The 14,459-nt window shown below is 42.3% G+C and overlaps 1 protein-coding gene across 1 annotated transcript in view; it reads right to left on the bottom strand.

Annotated features, from left to right (window-relative positions):
- The window catches only part of cep104 (centrosomal protein 104), a 41,850-nt gene extending 27,661 nt beyond the window's left edge, over positions 1-14,189 (bottom strand). The window contains exons 1-11 of the mRNA XM_039008184.1: positions 14,126-14,189; positions 13,396-13,522; positions 12,631-12,804; positions 12,085-12,223; positions 11,891-11,953; positions 10,462-10,538; positions 6,776-6,944; positions 5,317-5,472; positions 3,258-3,494; positions 2,151-2,363; positions 1,842-2,009 (exon numbers count right to left, since the gene is read on the bottom strand). Coding sequence (XP_038864112.1) covers positions 1,842-2,009; positions 2,151-2,363; positions 3,258-3,494; positions 5,317-5,472; positions 6,776-6,944; positions 10,462-10,538; positions 11,891-11,953; positions 12,085-12,223; positions 12,631-12,804; positions 13,396-13,508 — 1,509 coding nt within the window. The 5' untranslated portion in view covers positions 13,509-13,522; positions 14,126-14,189. The remainder of the gene's footprint in view (positions 1-1,841; positions 2,010-2,150; positions 2,364-3,257; positions 3,495-5,316; positions 5,473-6,775; positions 6,945-10,461; positions 10,539-11,890; positions 11,954-12,084; positions 12,224-12,630; positions 12,805-13,395; positions 13,523-14,125) is intronic.
- Between the last annotated feature and the right edge of the window lie 270 nt (positions 14,190-14,459).

The following is a 14,459-nucleotide window of genomic DNA, read 5'->3' as shown; positions in this document are numbered from 1 at the left end:
GTTTTACTGTGGATATAGATACTTTTCTACCCATTTCCTCCAGCATCTTCACAAGGTCCTTTGCTGTTGTTCTGGGATTGATATGCACTTTTCGCACCAAAGTACGTTCATCTCTAGGAGACAGAACGCGTCTCCTTCCTGAGCAGTATGACAGCTGCGTGGTCGCATGGTGTTTATATTTGCCTACTATTGTTTGTACGGATGAACGTGGTACCTTCAGGCATTTGGAAATTGCTGCCAAGGATGAACCAGACATGTGGATGTCTACAATTTATTTTCTGAGGTCTTGGCTGATTTCTTTTGATTTTCCCATGATGTCAAGCAAAGAGGCACTGAGTTTGAAGGTAGGCCTTGAAATACATCCACATGTACACCTCCAAGTGACTCAAATTATGTCAATTAGCCTATCAGAAGCTTCTAAAGCCATGACATCGTTTTCTGGAATTTTCCAAGCTGTTTAAAGGCACAGTCAACTTAGTGTATGTAAACTTCTGACCCACTGGAATTGTGATACAGTGAATTATAAGTGAAATAATCTGTCTGTAAACAATTGTTGGAAAAATTACTTGTGTCATGCACAAAGTAGATGTCCTAACCGACTTGCCAAAACTATAGTTTGTTAACAAGAAAATTGTGGAGTGGTTGAAAAACGAGTTTTAATGACTCCAACCTAAGTGTATGTAAACTTCCGACTTCAACTGTATATATATATATATATATATATATCATACCCAGGCCAAACCCCTCCCTAACACGGATGACGCTGGGCCAAGTGTGCACCGCCCTATGGGACTCCCGATCACGGCCGGTTGTGATACAGCCCGGGATCGAACCAGAGTCTGTAGTGTGCACTGAGATGCAGTGCCTTAGACCACTGCGCCACTCGGGAGCAGTGTCAACGCATATGAACTAACAGGTTAGAGCAAACAACGCAATTATTACAACTCATAGGTTGTAGTATACCTTTCTTTTCTGGCTTGGCTTACCCAGTGATTTTACCCACGCACCCTACTGCCTTCAAAACATGGACAATGCCTTTCACTTAATCAGTCTATATTACGCTGATCGTATAGACTTAAGGGAAAAACCCTGTGAACTTGTTCATCAAACACAGGGAGAAAAGTGTCACAAATAACATCATCCCATGTTAAATAATGCCTAAACAAGGAAGTCCACAAATAAGAGCATGGTTCGAACACAAAAATAGACAAACATTTATCAAAAATGTCCCCGCTGCCTGCTGTGTAGGCTAAGCCCAAAAATGTATATATTTATTTCTGAAGTTGTCTATTTTTGTGTGCAAACCACCCTCTAAAACTGCATGACCAATATTTACTCTGTTCACAAACTTCTCAGTGCACATAGACTTCTCTGTTCATTACAACACACTACTGTGAAACGGTACCATATCACTTCCCCCAGTGCAGGTTTCCCAAGCGTGGGTTAGATTGAATGTTGGCCTACTTAAATCAGCCCCAGGCAACAAGAGTGGTTAGTCATTGTGGCATAAGGCATGTAGCTCGCTCTTTTCATGTTCTACATGTTGTTTGTAACTTCAATCTGGGCCAAGTGTGGTTAAAGGCACTAAAAGGTAAACATGTTAACCTACTGTTCTGAGTAATAAAGAACACAACCCCCAAAAGATCCCCTGGCATCACAGCTACCGGTAAATTATCATACCTAGGCTAAATAGGGAGTGTCTGTGTCCAAAATGACACCCTATTCCCTATATAGTGCACTACTTTTGACCAGATCCCAATGGAACCTAGTCAAAAGTAGTGCACTATATAGGGAATACAATACCATTTGGGACACACATTGCGATGCCATTTAAAACTCACAGATGATACTTTATCTTTGAGGGCCTTCTTGACCAGAAACACTGCTGCCCTCATCATGTTCCTCAATTTCTCCTTGGGCGTCCCGGCCGAAACTTCCGTCAGCTTCTTGTAGACAGCCAGCAGGGCATCTTCCCGGTAGGACCAAGTTTTTGAATAAGCTCCAGCCACCTAGGGTGGATGAGAGGATTAGAAAGTCAAACTGTCCAGAGGATGACTGACTGACTATGAGAGATACATCATGTAAAGTCTGGGTTTTTCCTGTGTATGTGTGTGTGTGTATGCATACATGCTTGTGTGTATTTATCTCACCAGTCCGTCTCCGTACACCTCGATAGGGAAACTGGCCTCTCTCTGGGCACTCTCTGTCAGGGGCTCAGGCTCCCCAGTCACACCATGGCTACAGGGGATGATGGTGGCCAGGGGAGAGGGGGGGAGACTGGACTCCTCAGGGTGGCTCTGAGGCATCTCCCCCTTTCTCTGCAGGGCAGGTAGGGGTCTCTCGTCATAAGGCAGGGCGGTGACCTGTGCATACAGTCATTCAATGGGAGATCAATGGGACATCAAACTATTGTTTAATTATTGTGGTTAGATCATGTTTCTATATAGATCAATTCACTTCTTTAAGATAACCTCTAATATTACTTTGCTTGCAGCAACACTAATTGAGGATTGAAATAAACAAAAGTTACCTGTTGGGGTGGTTAAGAGTTTGGACTTGATGAGTGAAGATTTAAGCAGGTTTACATTTCTTACACCCAGATATCGCAAGTGTTGAGATACACTGAAATGTTCAGTGTTCAAGAGAAAAATACCATGTAACCAACCAAACAGACCGAGCTAGACAGACTGGTGAAAAGATTGATTGATCAGATTATCTACTAAAACAAATGTTGCTTTCATTGACTTTGCTGTCGTTGTATGTATAATGAGTTTTAGAACCCAGGTATAATATCTAATCCAAGTTTAACTGCCAGCCAACTGGCACAATACTCCTGTAAAAGGCCAAAAGCAGGGCCTTCCAGCCAGGTTGGCTCGTGCTAAAGTCACTCAACTGTTTCACACTTTTAAACTGAACCTGTCTGCAGTCACACTGGTGAGTAAACCATATAACATCTTGGTCATAATCTCACATTGAGTGTTTCAAACACCCCTGCAGATTATAAGGAGGGGCTCAGTGTGTTTCTTGTCGCGACATTGTGGCTATAACTCTTCTTCAATAACTTTTGGGGTTTGGTATAACATGGGAAAAAGGAAAAAGTTGTGAATAGCATAAGAAAACTTCAACTATAACTGGGCATCAATCAGAGCTTTTTAACTTGGCGGGTTAGTCTTTGCTAGCCTTGAAATCCAAACAGAATCATGCTTCGTTTCACAAGTGAAACAATGCTACATTCAGTGATTCAGTGTGGGACTCACGTCTATCCTGGGCACTGCTGGGTAGGAGCGTGGTGTCGGAGGGAGGGAGCGCAGCAGGGTTTGGGGGGGACTGACAGGTTTGGGGGGTAAAGGATCCACAGTCTCCGTGATCACAGGTTCCTGGTTTCTCCTCCTCCTCGTTTCCGTGACAACCCTCATCTTGTGTCCTACTTGGTGGCGGCGTGGGGAAGGCACATCGGGAGAGTCCTCGGATGGTGACTCTGTCATCTCCCTTATCTAAAGTCAACATGAGGAGAGAAGAGGGAGGGCTTTCCTCGTCAAACTGCTTGGCTTTGCAATGTTGGTGGGTGTCAAGGTTGAAAGATGACCAAATGTCATTTAATGCAAGATGATGGAAGATGGGATATATGGGGAGCCAGGTAGCCTAGCGTTTAAGCACAATGGGCCAGTAATCGAAAGGTCACTGGTTCAAATCCCCGAGTAGACTAGGTGAAAAATCTGTCGATGTGCCCTTCAGTAAGGCAGTTAACCGTAATTGCTCTTGTAAGATGCTCTGGATAAGAGTGTCTGCTAAAATGACAAAAAATATGAATATTTGTAGACATACTAGTTAATTTGGTTACAAAATAATAAAAAGACCATTAATTACCATAGTGCAGTGGTTTTCAACCTGTTTCTTTTTTTTGTGAAAAATAATAACAGTTGGGACTATAATGATGTTGTAAGCAATTTTACATTACTTTTCACAATGCAAATTGTATAACAAACATAATAGGCCTTTAAGCTGTTACATTCACTGATAAAATAGACAAAAAATTGACCGCTAAGATAGATATTTTATGTAAAAGAATTATGCGACTCTGCGAATGGTGGACCTCAATAGCCTTTGACTGTGACTTGGTGGTCCCCGGATAGGAAAAGTTTGGGTACCGCTGCCATAGTGAACGAACTTGTAATGTATTTTTCCATTATAAGGTCATGTTTGTTTTCAGTTGATATGTTGTCACAGCACTGTTTTTATGCTGTTTTAAAAAACCCAATGAATATTGTTAAATGAGGGCATTAAGATACACAACATGACGAAAAGTATTTGGACACCTGCTCGTCAAACATCTCAATCCGAAATCATGGGCATGAATATGGAGTTGGTCCCACCTTTGCTGCTATAACAGACTCCACTCTACTGGAGGCTTTCCACTAGATGTTGGAACATTGCTGCGGGGACCTGCTTCTACAAGAGCTTTAGTGAGGTCGGACATTGATGTTGGATGATTAGGCCTGGCTCGCAGTCGGTGTTTCAATTTATCCCAAAGGTGTTCGATGGGGTTGAGGTCAGGGCTTTGTGCAGGCCAGTCAAGTTCTTCCACACCGATCTCAACAAACCATTTCTGTATGGACCTCACTTTGTGCACAGGGGCATTGTTATGCTGAAACAGGAAAGGGTCTTCCCCAAACTATTCCCACAAAGTTGGAAGCACAGAATCGTCTAAAATGTCATTGTATGCTGTAGCATTAAGATTTCCCTTCACTGAAACTAAGGGGCCTAGCCCAAACCATAAAAAACAGTCCTAGACCCTTATTCCTCCTCCACCAAACTTTACAGTTGGCACCAGGAATTCAGACAGGTAGTGTTCTCCTGGCATCCGCCAACACCAGATTCATCCATCGGACTGCCAGATGATGAAGCGTGATTCATCACTCCAGAGAACGCGTTTCCACTGCTCCAGAGTCCAATGAAAGCGAGCATTACACCACGCCAGCCGACGCTTGGCATTGCGCATGGTGATCTTAAGCTTGTGCTTGGAAGAGGCAGTTTGGAACTCGGTAGTGTGTGTTGCAACCGAGGACAGACTATTTTTAACGAACTGACTTGTTGGAAAGGTGGCATCCTATGACGGTGCGACGTTGAAAATCACTGAGCTCTTCAGTAAGGCCATTCTACTGCCAATGTTTGTCTATGGAGATTGCATGTCTGTGTGCTCAATTTTATATACCTGTCAGCAACGGGTATGGGGTGTCCACATACTTTTGTATTTATAGTGTACATTTCCAGTCACAACAATTCAAATGACTGAAGAAGCCACATTGAGCCACTCACCATGCCCATGTCCAGTAGGTTGTGGACCTCTAGTTGATGGTACACCGTCGTCCTGTACTCCTCCATTTGCTCCTTCTTCTTCTTGGCTGTGTCATAGTCCTCCTTTTCTATGGCACAGCATTTCTCCACGTCATATCGGCCCAGACGTTCTCCTACCTAGCCCACAGTCACACAGGGGGATAGAAGGAAGAAAGAGGAGATAGGATGGAGAAAGAGAAACAGTATGTTTTTTTGAATGGACAACTAAAAAGCCTAGATGTTGGAAGGAAGTGGCAAACTATCTATTATTGTTCAACATGACTGCATAAAAGAAATGTTGAGCAAATTCTCCTTAAATTGTGGTTAGTATGCAACGGGGCATTGCCATGCCCACAGGGCATCATGGTATTCCATGGACGGAATCGTTAACATTTACGAACTGGATATTTTACCGTTGTCAATATCCAAAATGGTACCCTAATCACTTTATAGTACACTACTTATGACCAGGGCCCATGGGGAAGTAGTGCAGTACATAGGGAATAGGGTGCCACTTAGGACGGAGACCAGAGGTTCCAGTTCAATGCATCATTTTACAGGGAAATTCCATAGAACTGAGCAAGCTTGCTAGTCCGGTGCCAGGTAACACAGATATATAAGTCTATGGGTAACACAGCATTAGCTACTGATGTAAAATACAATTAGTAGTTGATATATTTGAAGTATGTGACAATATTCAACCTTTATTTAACTAGGCAAGCCAGTTAAGAACAAATTCTTATTTACAATGACGGCCTACCCCGGCCAAACCCGGACAACGCTGGGCCAATTGTGTGCCGCCCTATGGGACTCCCAATCACAGCCGGATGTGATTCAGCCTGGATTCGAACCAGGGACTCTAGTGACGCCTCTTGCATTGAGATGCAGTGTCTTAGACCGCTGCGCCACTCGGGAGCACAATATGAAGTAATTGCCTTTTCTATCAATCCTACATTGGTGTGAGTTATGCCCTCAAGAGGCTATGGTGGAAGAGTTTCGGTTTGACCACCTTGGCAACAGCAGCGCATGCAATTCTAATTGGCCAAGGGGAGAAGGGGATTGGAATTGGGTTTGGGAAGTTCTTTGGCTACAGGGTGGCATCTGAATTCACTCACAAGATGTGATATGGAGTATACCTTATGTGTCCACTTGTAATGCAAAGATAACATATCTGTGTACTGTTTCAATGTCAAACTTCTTGCTTGTGATTCTAACAACACTTTTTCCCCTACCCCTAAGCACTTCATGTAGATGGATAGGTAGGTACTGTATAAGCAATATGGCACTCCACCTTATCCTCTGATAGGCTAGGTAGAATTTCCGTCATATTACTTATATCTAACTATGCAATACATCTTTTCAGATCTACACAAGGGCCAAGGGGGGGGGACAGGCTATTGAGTATTTTGTTCAATTTTCACACAGAAGACCCTAGAAGTACCTTCTGCAGGTCAGCGACAGCCTGCTTGAGTGTTTTGGCGAACTCGTATCTCTCCTGACGGACCATTTCCTGCTTCTTGTCATCCAGCAGGCGGATGATGTGGGCTACCTCGGGGTCCTGGTACATGTCAAAAGCCAGGTCATCCAGAGGAGAGATGGACTCACACTTACTGAAAAAAACAATGGGATAGAGCCACTTTTAATGCAGAGACCAGAGCTTAATTTCACACTTTTAGATAACAATGTACCCCAATTAGGTATTCAAAATGTTATCTGAAAGTGAGTGATTAGTTAAACACATTCTTTACATTTGTTGAGTCACAACACGACTCCCAAGTATCATCAGTATTGTTAAAAAAATATGATTGTGTGTGTGTGTGTGTGTGTGTCAACAGTGAACACGACTCCGGGATGCTGGTCTTCTAGGTAGAGTTGCAAATAAAAAGCCATATCTCAGACTGGCCAATAAAAATACATAATTAAGATGGGCTAAAGAACAAAGACACTGGACAGAGGAACTCTGCCTAGAAGGCCAGCATCCCGGAGTCGCTTCTTCACTGATGACGTTGAGACTGGTGTTTTGCGGGTACTATTTAATGAAGCTGCCAGTTGAGGACTTGTGAGGCGTCAGTTTCTCAAACCAGACACTCTAATGTACTTGTCCTCTCGCTCAGTTGTGCGCCGGGGCCTCCCACTCCTCTTTCTATTCTTGTTAGAGCCAGTTTGCGCTGTTCTCTGAAAGGAGTAGTACACAGCTTTGTACCAGATCTTCAGTTTCTTGGTAATTTCTCACATGGAATAGCCTTCATTTCTCAGAACAAGAATAGACTGACAAGTTACAAAATGTTCTTTGTTTCTGGCCATTTTGAGCCTGTAATCGAACCCACAAATGCTGATGCTCCAGATACTCAACTAGTCTAAAGAAGGCCAGTTTTATTGCTTCTTTAATCAGCACCACAGTTTTCAGCTGTGCTAACATAATTGCAAAATTGTTTTCTAATGCCATTGGTTGCTGATAATGGGCCTCTGTACGCCTATGTAGATATTCCATAAAAAATATGCCGTTTCCAGCTACAATAGTAATTTACAACATTAACAATATCTACACTGTATTTCTGATCAATTTGATGTTATTTTAATGGACAAAAAAATTTGCTTTTCTTTCAAAAACAAAGTCACCCCAAACTTTTGAACGGTAGTGTACATACACACACTACTGCTCAAAAGTTTTAGAACACCTACTCATTAAAGGGTTTTTCTTAATTTTTACTATTTTCTACATTGTAGAATAATAGTGAAGACATCAAAACTATGAAATAACACAAATGGAATCATGTAGTAACCAAAAAAACGAATCAAAATATATTTGAGATTTTTCAAATAGCCACCCTTTGCCTTGATGACAGCTTTACACACTCTTGGCATTCTCTGAATGAGTTCCCACATATGCTGAGCACTTGTTGGCTGTTTTTCCTTCACCTACACCGCGTCTCACAAAGAAACGGCGGTTGGAACCAAATTTCCACCGGTCTAATGTCCATTGCTCGGGTTTCATGACCCAAGCAAGTCTCTTCTTCTTATCGGTGTCCTTTAGTATTGGTTTCTTTGCATCCCAAAATAAACTCAAGCCCACTACTAAAGGACACCAATAAGAAGAAGAGACTTGCTTGGGCCAAGAAACATGAGAAATTTACATTAGACCGGTGGAAATCTGTCCATTGGTCTGATGAGTCCAAATGTGCAATTTTTGGTTGCAACCACTGTGTATTTGTGAGATGCAGAGTAGGTGAACGGATGATCTCGGCATGTGTGGTTCCCATCATGAAGCATAGAGGAGGAGGTGTGATGGTGCTTTGCTGGTGACACTGTCTGTGATTTATTTAGAATTCAAGGCACACTTAACCAGCATGGCTACCACAGCATTGTGGTACGCCATCCCATCTGGTTTGCGCTTAGTGGGACTATCATTCGTTTTTCAACAGGACAATGACCCAACACATCTCCAGGCTGTATAAGGGCTATTTGACCAAGAAGGATAGTGATGGAGTGCTGCATCAGATGACCTGGCCTCCACAATCACCCGACCTCAACCTAATTGAGATGGTTTGGGGGAGGATGAGTTGGACCGCAGAGTGAAGGAAAAGCAGCCAACAAGTGCTCAGCATATGTGCGAACACCTTCAAGACTGTTGGAAAAGCATTCCTCATGAAGCTTGTTGAGAGAATGCCAAGATTGTGCAAAGCTTTCATCAAGGCAAAGGGTGGCTACTTTTTTGGTTACTACATGATTCCATATGTGTTATTTTATAGTTATTCTACAATGTAGAAAATAGTCAAAATAAAGAAAAACCCTTGAATGAGTATGTGTGTCCAAACTCTTGACTGGTACTGTATATATATAGACCAAAGAGATGTGCATAGACTTCAGGAAGTGTACAACACCTACCTCTGCAACATCTATCAGAGGTCAGAATATAGAGATTGTAGAGGAATAAAAATACCTGGGTGTCCTCTTGGACAATAAGCTTCAGTGGAGTAAATGTACAGACCTGATCTACAAAGAGCCAACAGAGACTGTACTTTCTCAAAAAGCTGGGATCTTTTAATGTAGACTGTACTATACGGACTCTGTTTTACAAATCTTTCATTGAGAGTATTTTAACTTTTTGTATTGTTTGTTGGTTTGGCAATGCCACTGTCAGCCAGAGAAATATGCTGAGAAGGATTATCACCACAGCAAGCAAGGTACTTGGAGTCAAACAGACAGGCCTGGATGAGATCTTTAAGGTCAGGGCCCTCCGCAAGGCTCACAAAATCATTTTAGACCCAAGCCACCCCCTGTACCTGTACTTTGAACTACTCCCCTCTGGGTGCAGGTATAGGGCACCCCTCAGCAGGAAAAACACAACTAGACAATCATTTGTGCCAGGTGTGATATCCCTCCTAAATAGCTCGGGCTAATGTTCCTATCGACTCAGTAAGGCCAGCAGGCTAGTCTTTAAAAAATATATATATATATTGGTATGTAACTGTTATTAAAGTTGTATTGTCAATTTTGTTTTGTATTTAAAACGCCACTTTAAATGTGTACATGACACTGCAACAAAATTTCCCCATGGGGACAATAAAGTCAGTGGGTATATTTAGGATTTTCGTTTTTGTTCATAAACTAAAATCACTAGGAATTCAGCAAAAAAATTGTTTAATTTAGGAAATCTGTTCACCAAGTATTCCCACGAATAAAAAAAAAAGATTGTCTCAATGTATTCAAGGTATGAAATTCTCTCTTTTTGGGCTTACAGTAGTTGTGGTCAATTTACAGTGTACAAAATAGTATAATTATGTTCCGGCCCCCCAACCATCTGCTCCAAGAAAAAAATTGTCCCGAGGCTGAATCTAGATGCTTACCCCTGATCTATGGGATATTGTTTTGTTTTTCTAAAAATGTGAATGACATCTTGGAGTCTCAGAGTGACAAATTGACAACTATTCCAATTGACGCATCAGTTCCTGGGTTCTACATTAGCCAGATCTACTGTTAACAGACTATAGTCCAAGCTAAAGAGAAAAAATGGAAATGGAAAATTGAGTGGTGATCATACGTCAACTTCAAGGCTAATGTTTTGTTTAAACAGCATTGTCACAGAGCACTTCACAGTACAATGCGCCTTGAGCCTTCAACCCTTACCCCATGTATGTTCCATCCAAGGCGGTCTCGTGCTGACTACTGTTGAGGTAGTGCTCAATCAGTTGCTCTCTGCTAGGCTGAGGGCAAACAGAGGTACAATTAACCTCCCTCAATGACAGGCTGCAAAACACACAGCCATAAGGCCCAGACAGGTCATCTGCTCAGTAAAACACACAACCACTGTTAACGGAGTCATTATTATGGATACAGGAATGGAGTATAGTCTAGTGGTAAACAAGAGAGTGAACAGTAACATGGACTTGATAAGAGGACTACTCAACTCTGTATAATACTTGATGAGGCAAGTCATCAGTGCCACAACACCACAGAGTTAGGTGATCTACCACAAGAAGTATGTCAATGATACGACCAGCTCTCACTCCACATACTTCAAAGTCACTCTATAGGCTTTACCTGTACAATCACAACATACATGCAGCAGTAAGAACACTAAAATCCCTGAGAGATAACCAGGCAAGCTAAGACTGTGGCTGGGTGGAGGTGCCTAAGAGTGGGATTAGAGAGTGACAATGTGAAGCTTGTACCGTGGAATCTGCCTATCTGTGTGTTGGAGAGGTAAGGCTGGGCCACTTGGTGTAGGGGAAAGTTGCACCTAGACGCTGATCTTTGGTCAGCTTTGCATTTTCCACATGAATGGTTAAGGTTAGGACTGGGGAGGGGAAGCTGATCTTATATCTGCAGCTAGGGGAAACTTCCCCCCGGAGCTGGGCCACTCTCTTCCAGGGGCTGTCCGTCCGCAGGTCTATCTGATTACAGTGGCTAAGGCCTCCTCTGTGATTACTCTGCCCTCTGAGTCGGATTACCACATTCCTGCCCCACGCCTGTCAGGGCAAGCAGCGCACACACCAATACAGATGCCAATACAGGCACACACAGTGACCACCATGCAACCACGCAACAACAGAAACACTGTGTGTGTGTGCAAACTGTAGTCTGTGTGCATTTTGTAAACATACAGTGACACACAGTTTGCATACATAAACAGTGGAAAAGGGTTTTTTCTATTTTCTCTATACATAAATACATATTATGGAAACACATAACACCAATAAAATATATATATGCCATTTAGCAGACGCTTTAATCCATTGTTTTACCTTTATTTAACTAGTCCACAATATTCAGAAATATCGACCATGATTATCTGCAGAACAATGTAGGTATATAATGGGTATATGGTTCTACAGTAGCCATACTCACCGTTGTGGGTTAAATGCTTATGGACAAGTAATGAAATCAAATAGATGTTTTTATTAGCGCAGCCTATCAAGAAATTTACTTCAGGTTGGCAGGCTCACACAAATACTAGCACAGCAGCGCATTCTAGTGTTTCACAGTAGTACTGCACCTTAAATATACAGTAACATAAAACATGTCAGAACACACACGTTAAAGAGCGACCACTTACAATTGTGTCAACAGCAGTGCCATCCACAGAATCTCCCAAAACATTAATGGCAACCAATGCAACCTGAAATGACAAAAGTCGATGAAAAAATAAATCAAATAAACTATAAAATGATATGAATGTGGTAGTATGTAAGTCAAATAAACAGGTTAAGGGGAACGACTTTATGTCTTTATGACTTTATAGTGGAGTACCTGGTTGTAAAGGTTGTAGCGGTTGACATGGTTTCTGTGAAAGGTTATACGGAGGTATGTTCCAATGGCATCCACGTGAACAGACTTCAGCTCCCGGGCTTTGAAGCCTGTTTTCTCATTGTCTGATAAAGAAACATACCTATGGCAAAAGTTGCATATCAATTTCTATTACTGTGCACCTTTCTTGTAACGACAAAGCAGTAAATATGATGAAAATGTAGGCCTATATATCATAATAGTAATATAGTTACTTAGAAATAACAGATGTTGAAGTTCAGCATGTATATTCATTACTGCGTGTGTTAGGTAGAAATTGAACCAACAACCTTTCTGTTCACAGCACCATGCTCCATAGAAACATGACAACCAACTAAGCCAAACTCATATACATTAGGGTACACCATAGCAAAATGTTTTGCAACAGAAAAAACTAATTTTCTATCAGACGAGTTCAGATACTCCCTCCCTGTTTCAGCTCAGTTTCTTGCTTTGGGTGCCTTGTCTGTGTCGGTCAGACATCTCTTTTCGCTGGTTCTACTGACTCACCCTAGCCTGCGGAGGTGCCCAGAGAGACCAGGTGAGTCGGCCTCTAGTAGTCGGTCCCCGATGTGGAACTCTATTTTGCCTGAGATCAGGTACTGGTGGGCAAGCAGCTGCAGCTTACGGACCCGACTCCGCTCTGGCAACTGCAAAGTGACCTGCTGAGGGTATGGACAGAACCTGTGGAAAGAAACAGTGAGGTTGGTACTTCTAGTACTGAACTTCCAGTACATTACTGAAAAACAGATCTAAAAGCAGTGTGTGTGTGTGAATCTCAAACCAGCCCCTCGCCCCAACAAACTCGTTTGGAGGGCCCTCCGTTGTCACGTGTTGGTGACGAAACTCAGAAGGTGACTTCAATAGAGTGGCGAGGGGATCAATAAACCCATCAACTTCAGGACACACTCCTGACTTGAATGACGCAATTCATGTTCAACATTTAAATAATAAAACAAGCATGAAATTCCCCCTGTTGTTTAACAAAATATAAAGGTCAGTAACAGTTAAACATTTAATTTGGGAGGTATTTCATTTGTTTCATGTGTCAAGCCTCGAAATCAGACAAACAAACGCACGTGTCATATAATTTGTCACCCCTTGCAATTTTTTGTATGAAATTGCACAAACTCCAAACATATTGCAGTGTGTGTTGGGATAGCACTTCGCTCTGGAGCTTGCTGGCTTGGTCGAAGTGGCTTTCGGGGGCTTTGGGACACTTGCATATGGCGGAGGCGCACATGAGAGAGTGTGTGTGTGAGAGAGAGTGTCTACCTGGCAGATCTCCAGCCATTGATCGTTGGTGCATGGACCATCAGCTCCTTGGCACTGAAGTTATCTTCGTGACCAGAGGAACTGACCAGGGTGAATCCTATCTTCCGGGGCATCCTGCTGCTGCACCCTATCAAATATGAAGAAACATAACATAATCTACAACTGAATATCATCTGAAGCACCTTTCACTATCAAATAGATTGGTACAGTAATTAGCTAGCTAAGTTACCTATACTCATAAACCATGGAAGACTGACAGCAATATTCACCCTGGGATTGAGATAAACCTTGACAGCTAGCGTTACACTACTCTACAATGGACACAAGATTAGACGTGTAGGTGAACTTGGGATATCATTCTGCCATTTAATTTTCATATCATTCTGCCATTTAATATCAAATGTATGCCCCTAAACAAATTAGTTCAATAGCATACATTTCAATACTCCGTGTTAGCTATATGGTATTGTATTGCTTGCTTGCTTCTGACGTCCCTGGGGTGGGAAGGAATGAACTTGGAGCTGATGACAGCGCGAGTTAAAGACAGCCTAGCTAGCGTGTTGTAGCTAGCTAACGTTAGCTAACTCGTTCCTACTTAGAATGGTAACGTAAAACACCTTGAATTCATATAAATATAGTGACACCGGAGGCACAATAAAACCTCCGTTTGAATACAACGTATTTCCTATTGAAGTATAGTGTTACTACAAATATATCAAAGATATCTTACCATGAACATTACAAAAATGTTGACGGCTTGCCCAAGTCCCATTTCATCTCCATAACCACCGCTGACAACAACTAGTAAGCTAAGGTGCGCATGTGCCGGACCATCGTCTCACGCGAAGGACTGTGGTCCATGAAGTTTTTAATAAATTCAAAAATATTTTTGAGTATCCAGTCTGCACGTGTACTGCGCATATCATCTCCACTGCTCGATGCATATTTCAATGCGCCTTCAATTCAGCAGATAAACATTTTAAAGTGTATGTGCTCAAGTGTTACCGGGTGGCTAAAAGCGTCTGTGCTCAACTGTTACCGGGTGGCTTAAAGCGTCTGTGCTC

Source organism: Salvelinus namaycush, chromosome 14 (genome assembly GCF_016432855.1).
Source record: "Salvelinus namaycush isolate Seneca chromosome 14, SaNama_1.0, whole genome shotgun sequence".
Classification (NCBI taxonomy): domain Eukaryota; kingdom Metazoa; phylum Chordata; class Actinopteri; order Salmoniformes; family Salmonidae; genus Salvelinus; species Salvelinus namaycush.
The sequence above is the reverse complement of the archived record's forward strand: the minus strand, read 5'-3'. Positions and strand labels throughout refer to the sequence as shown.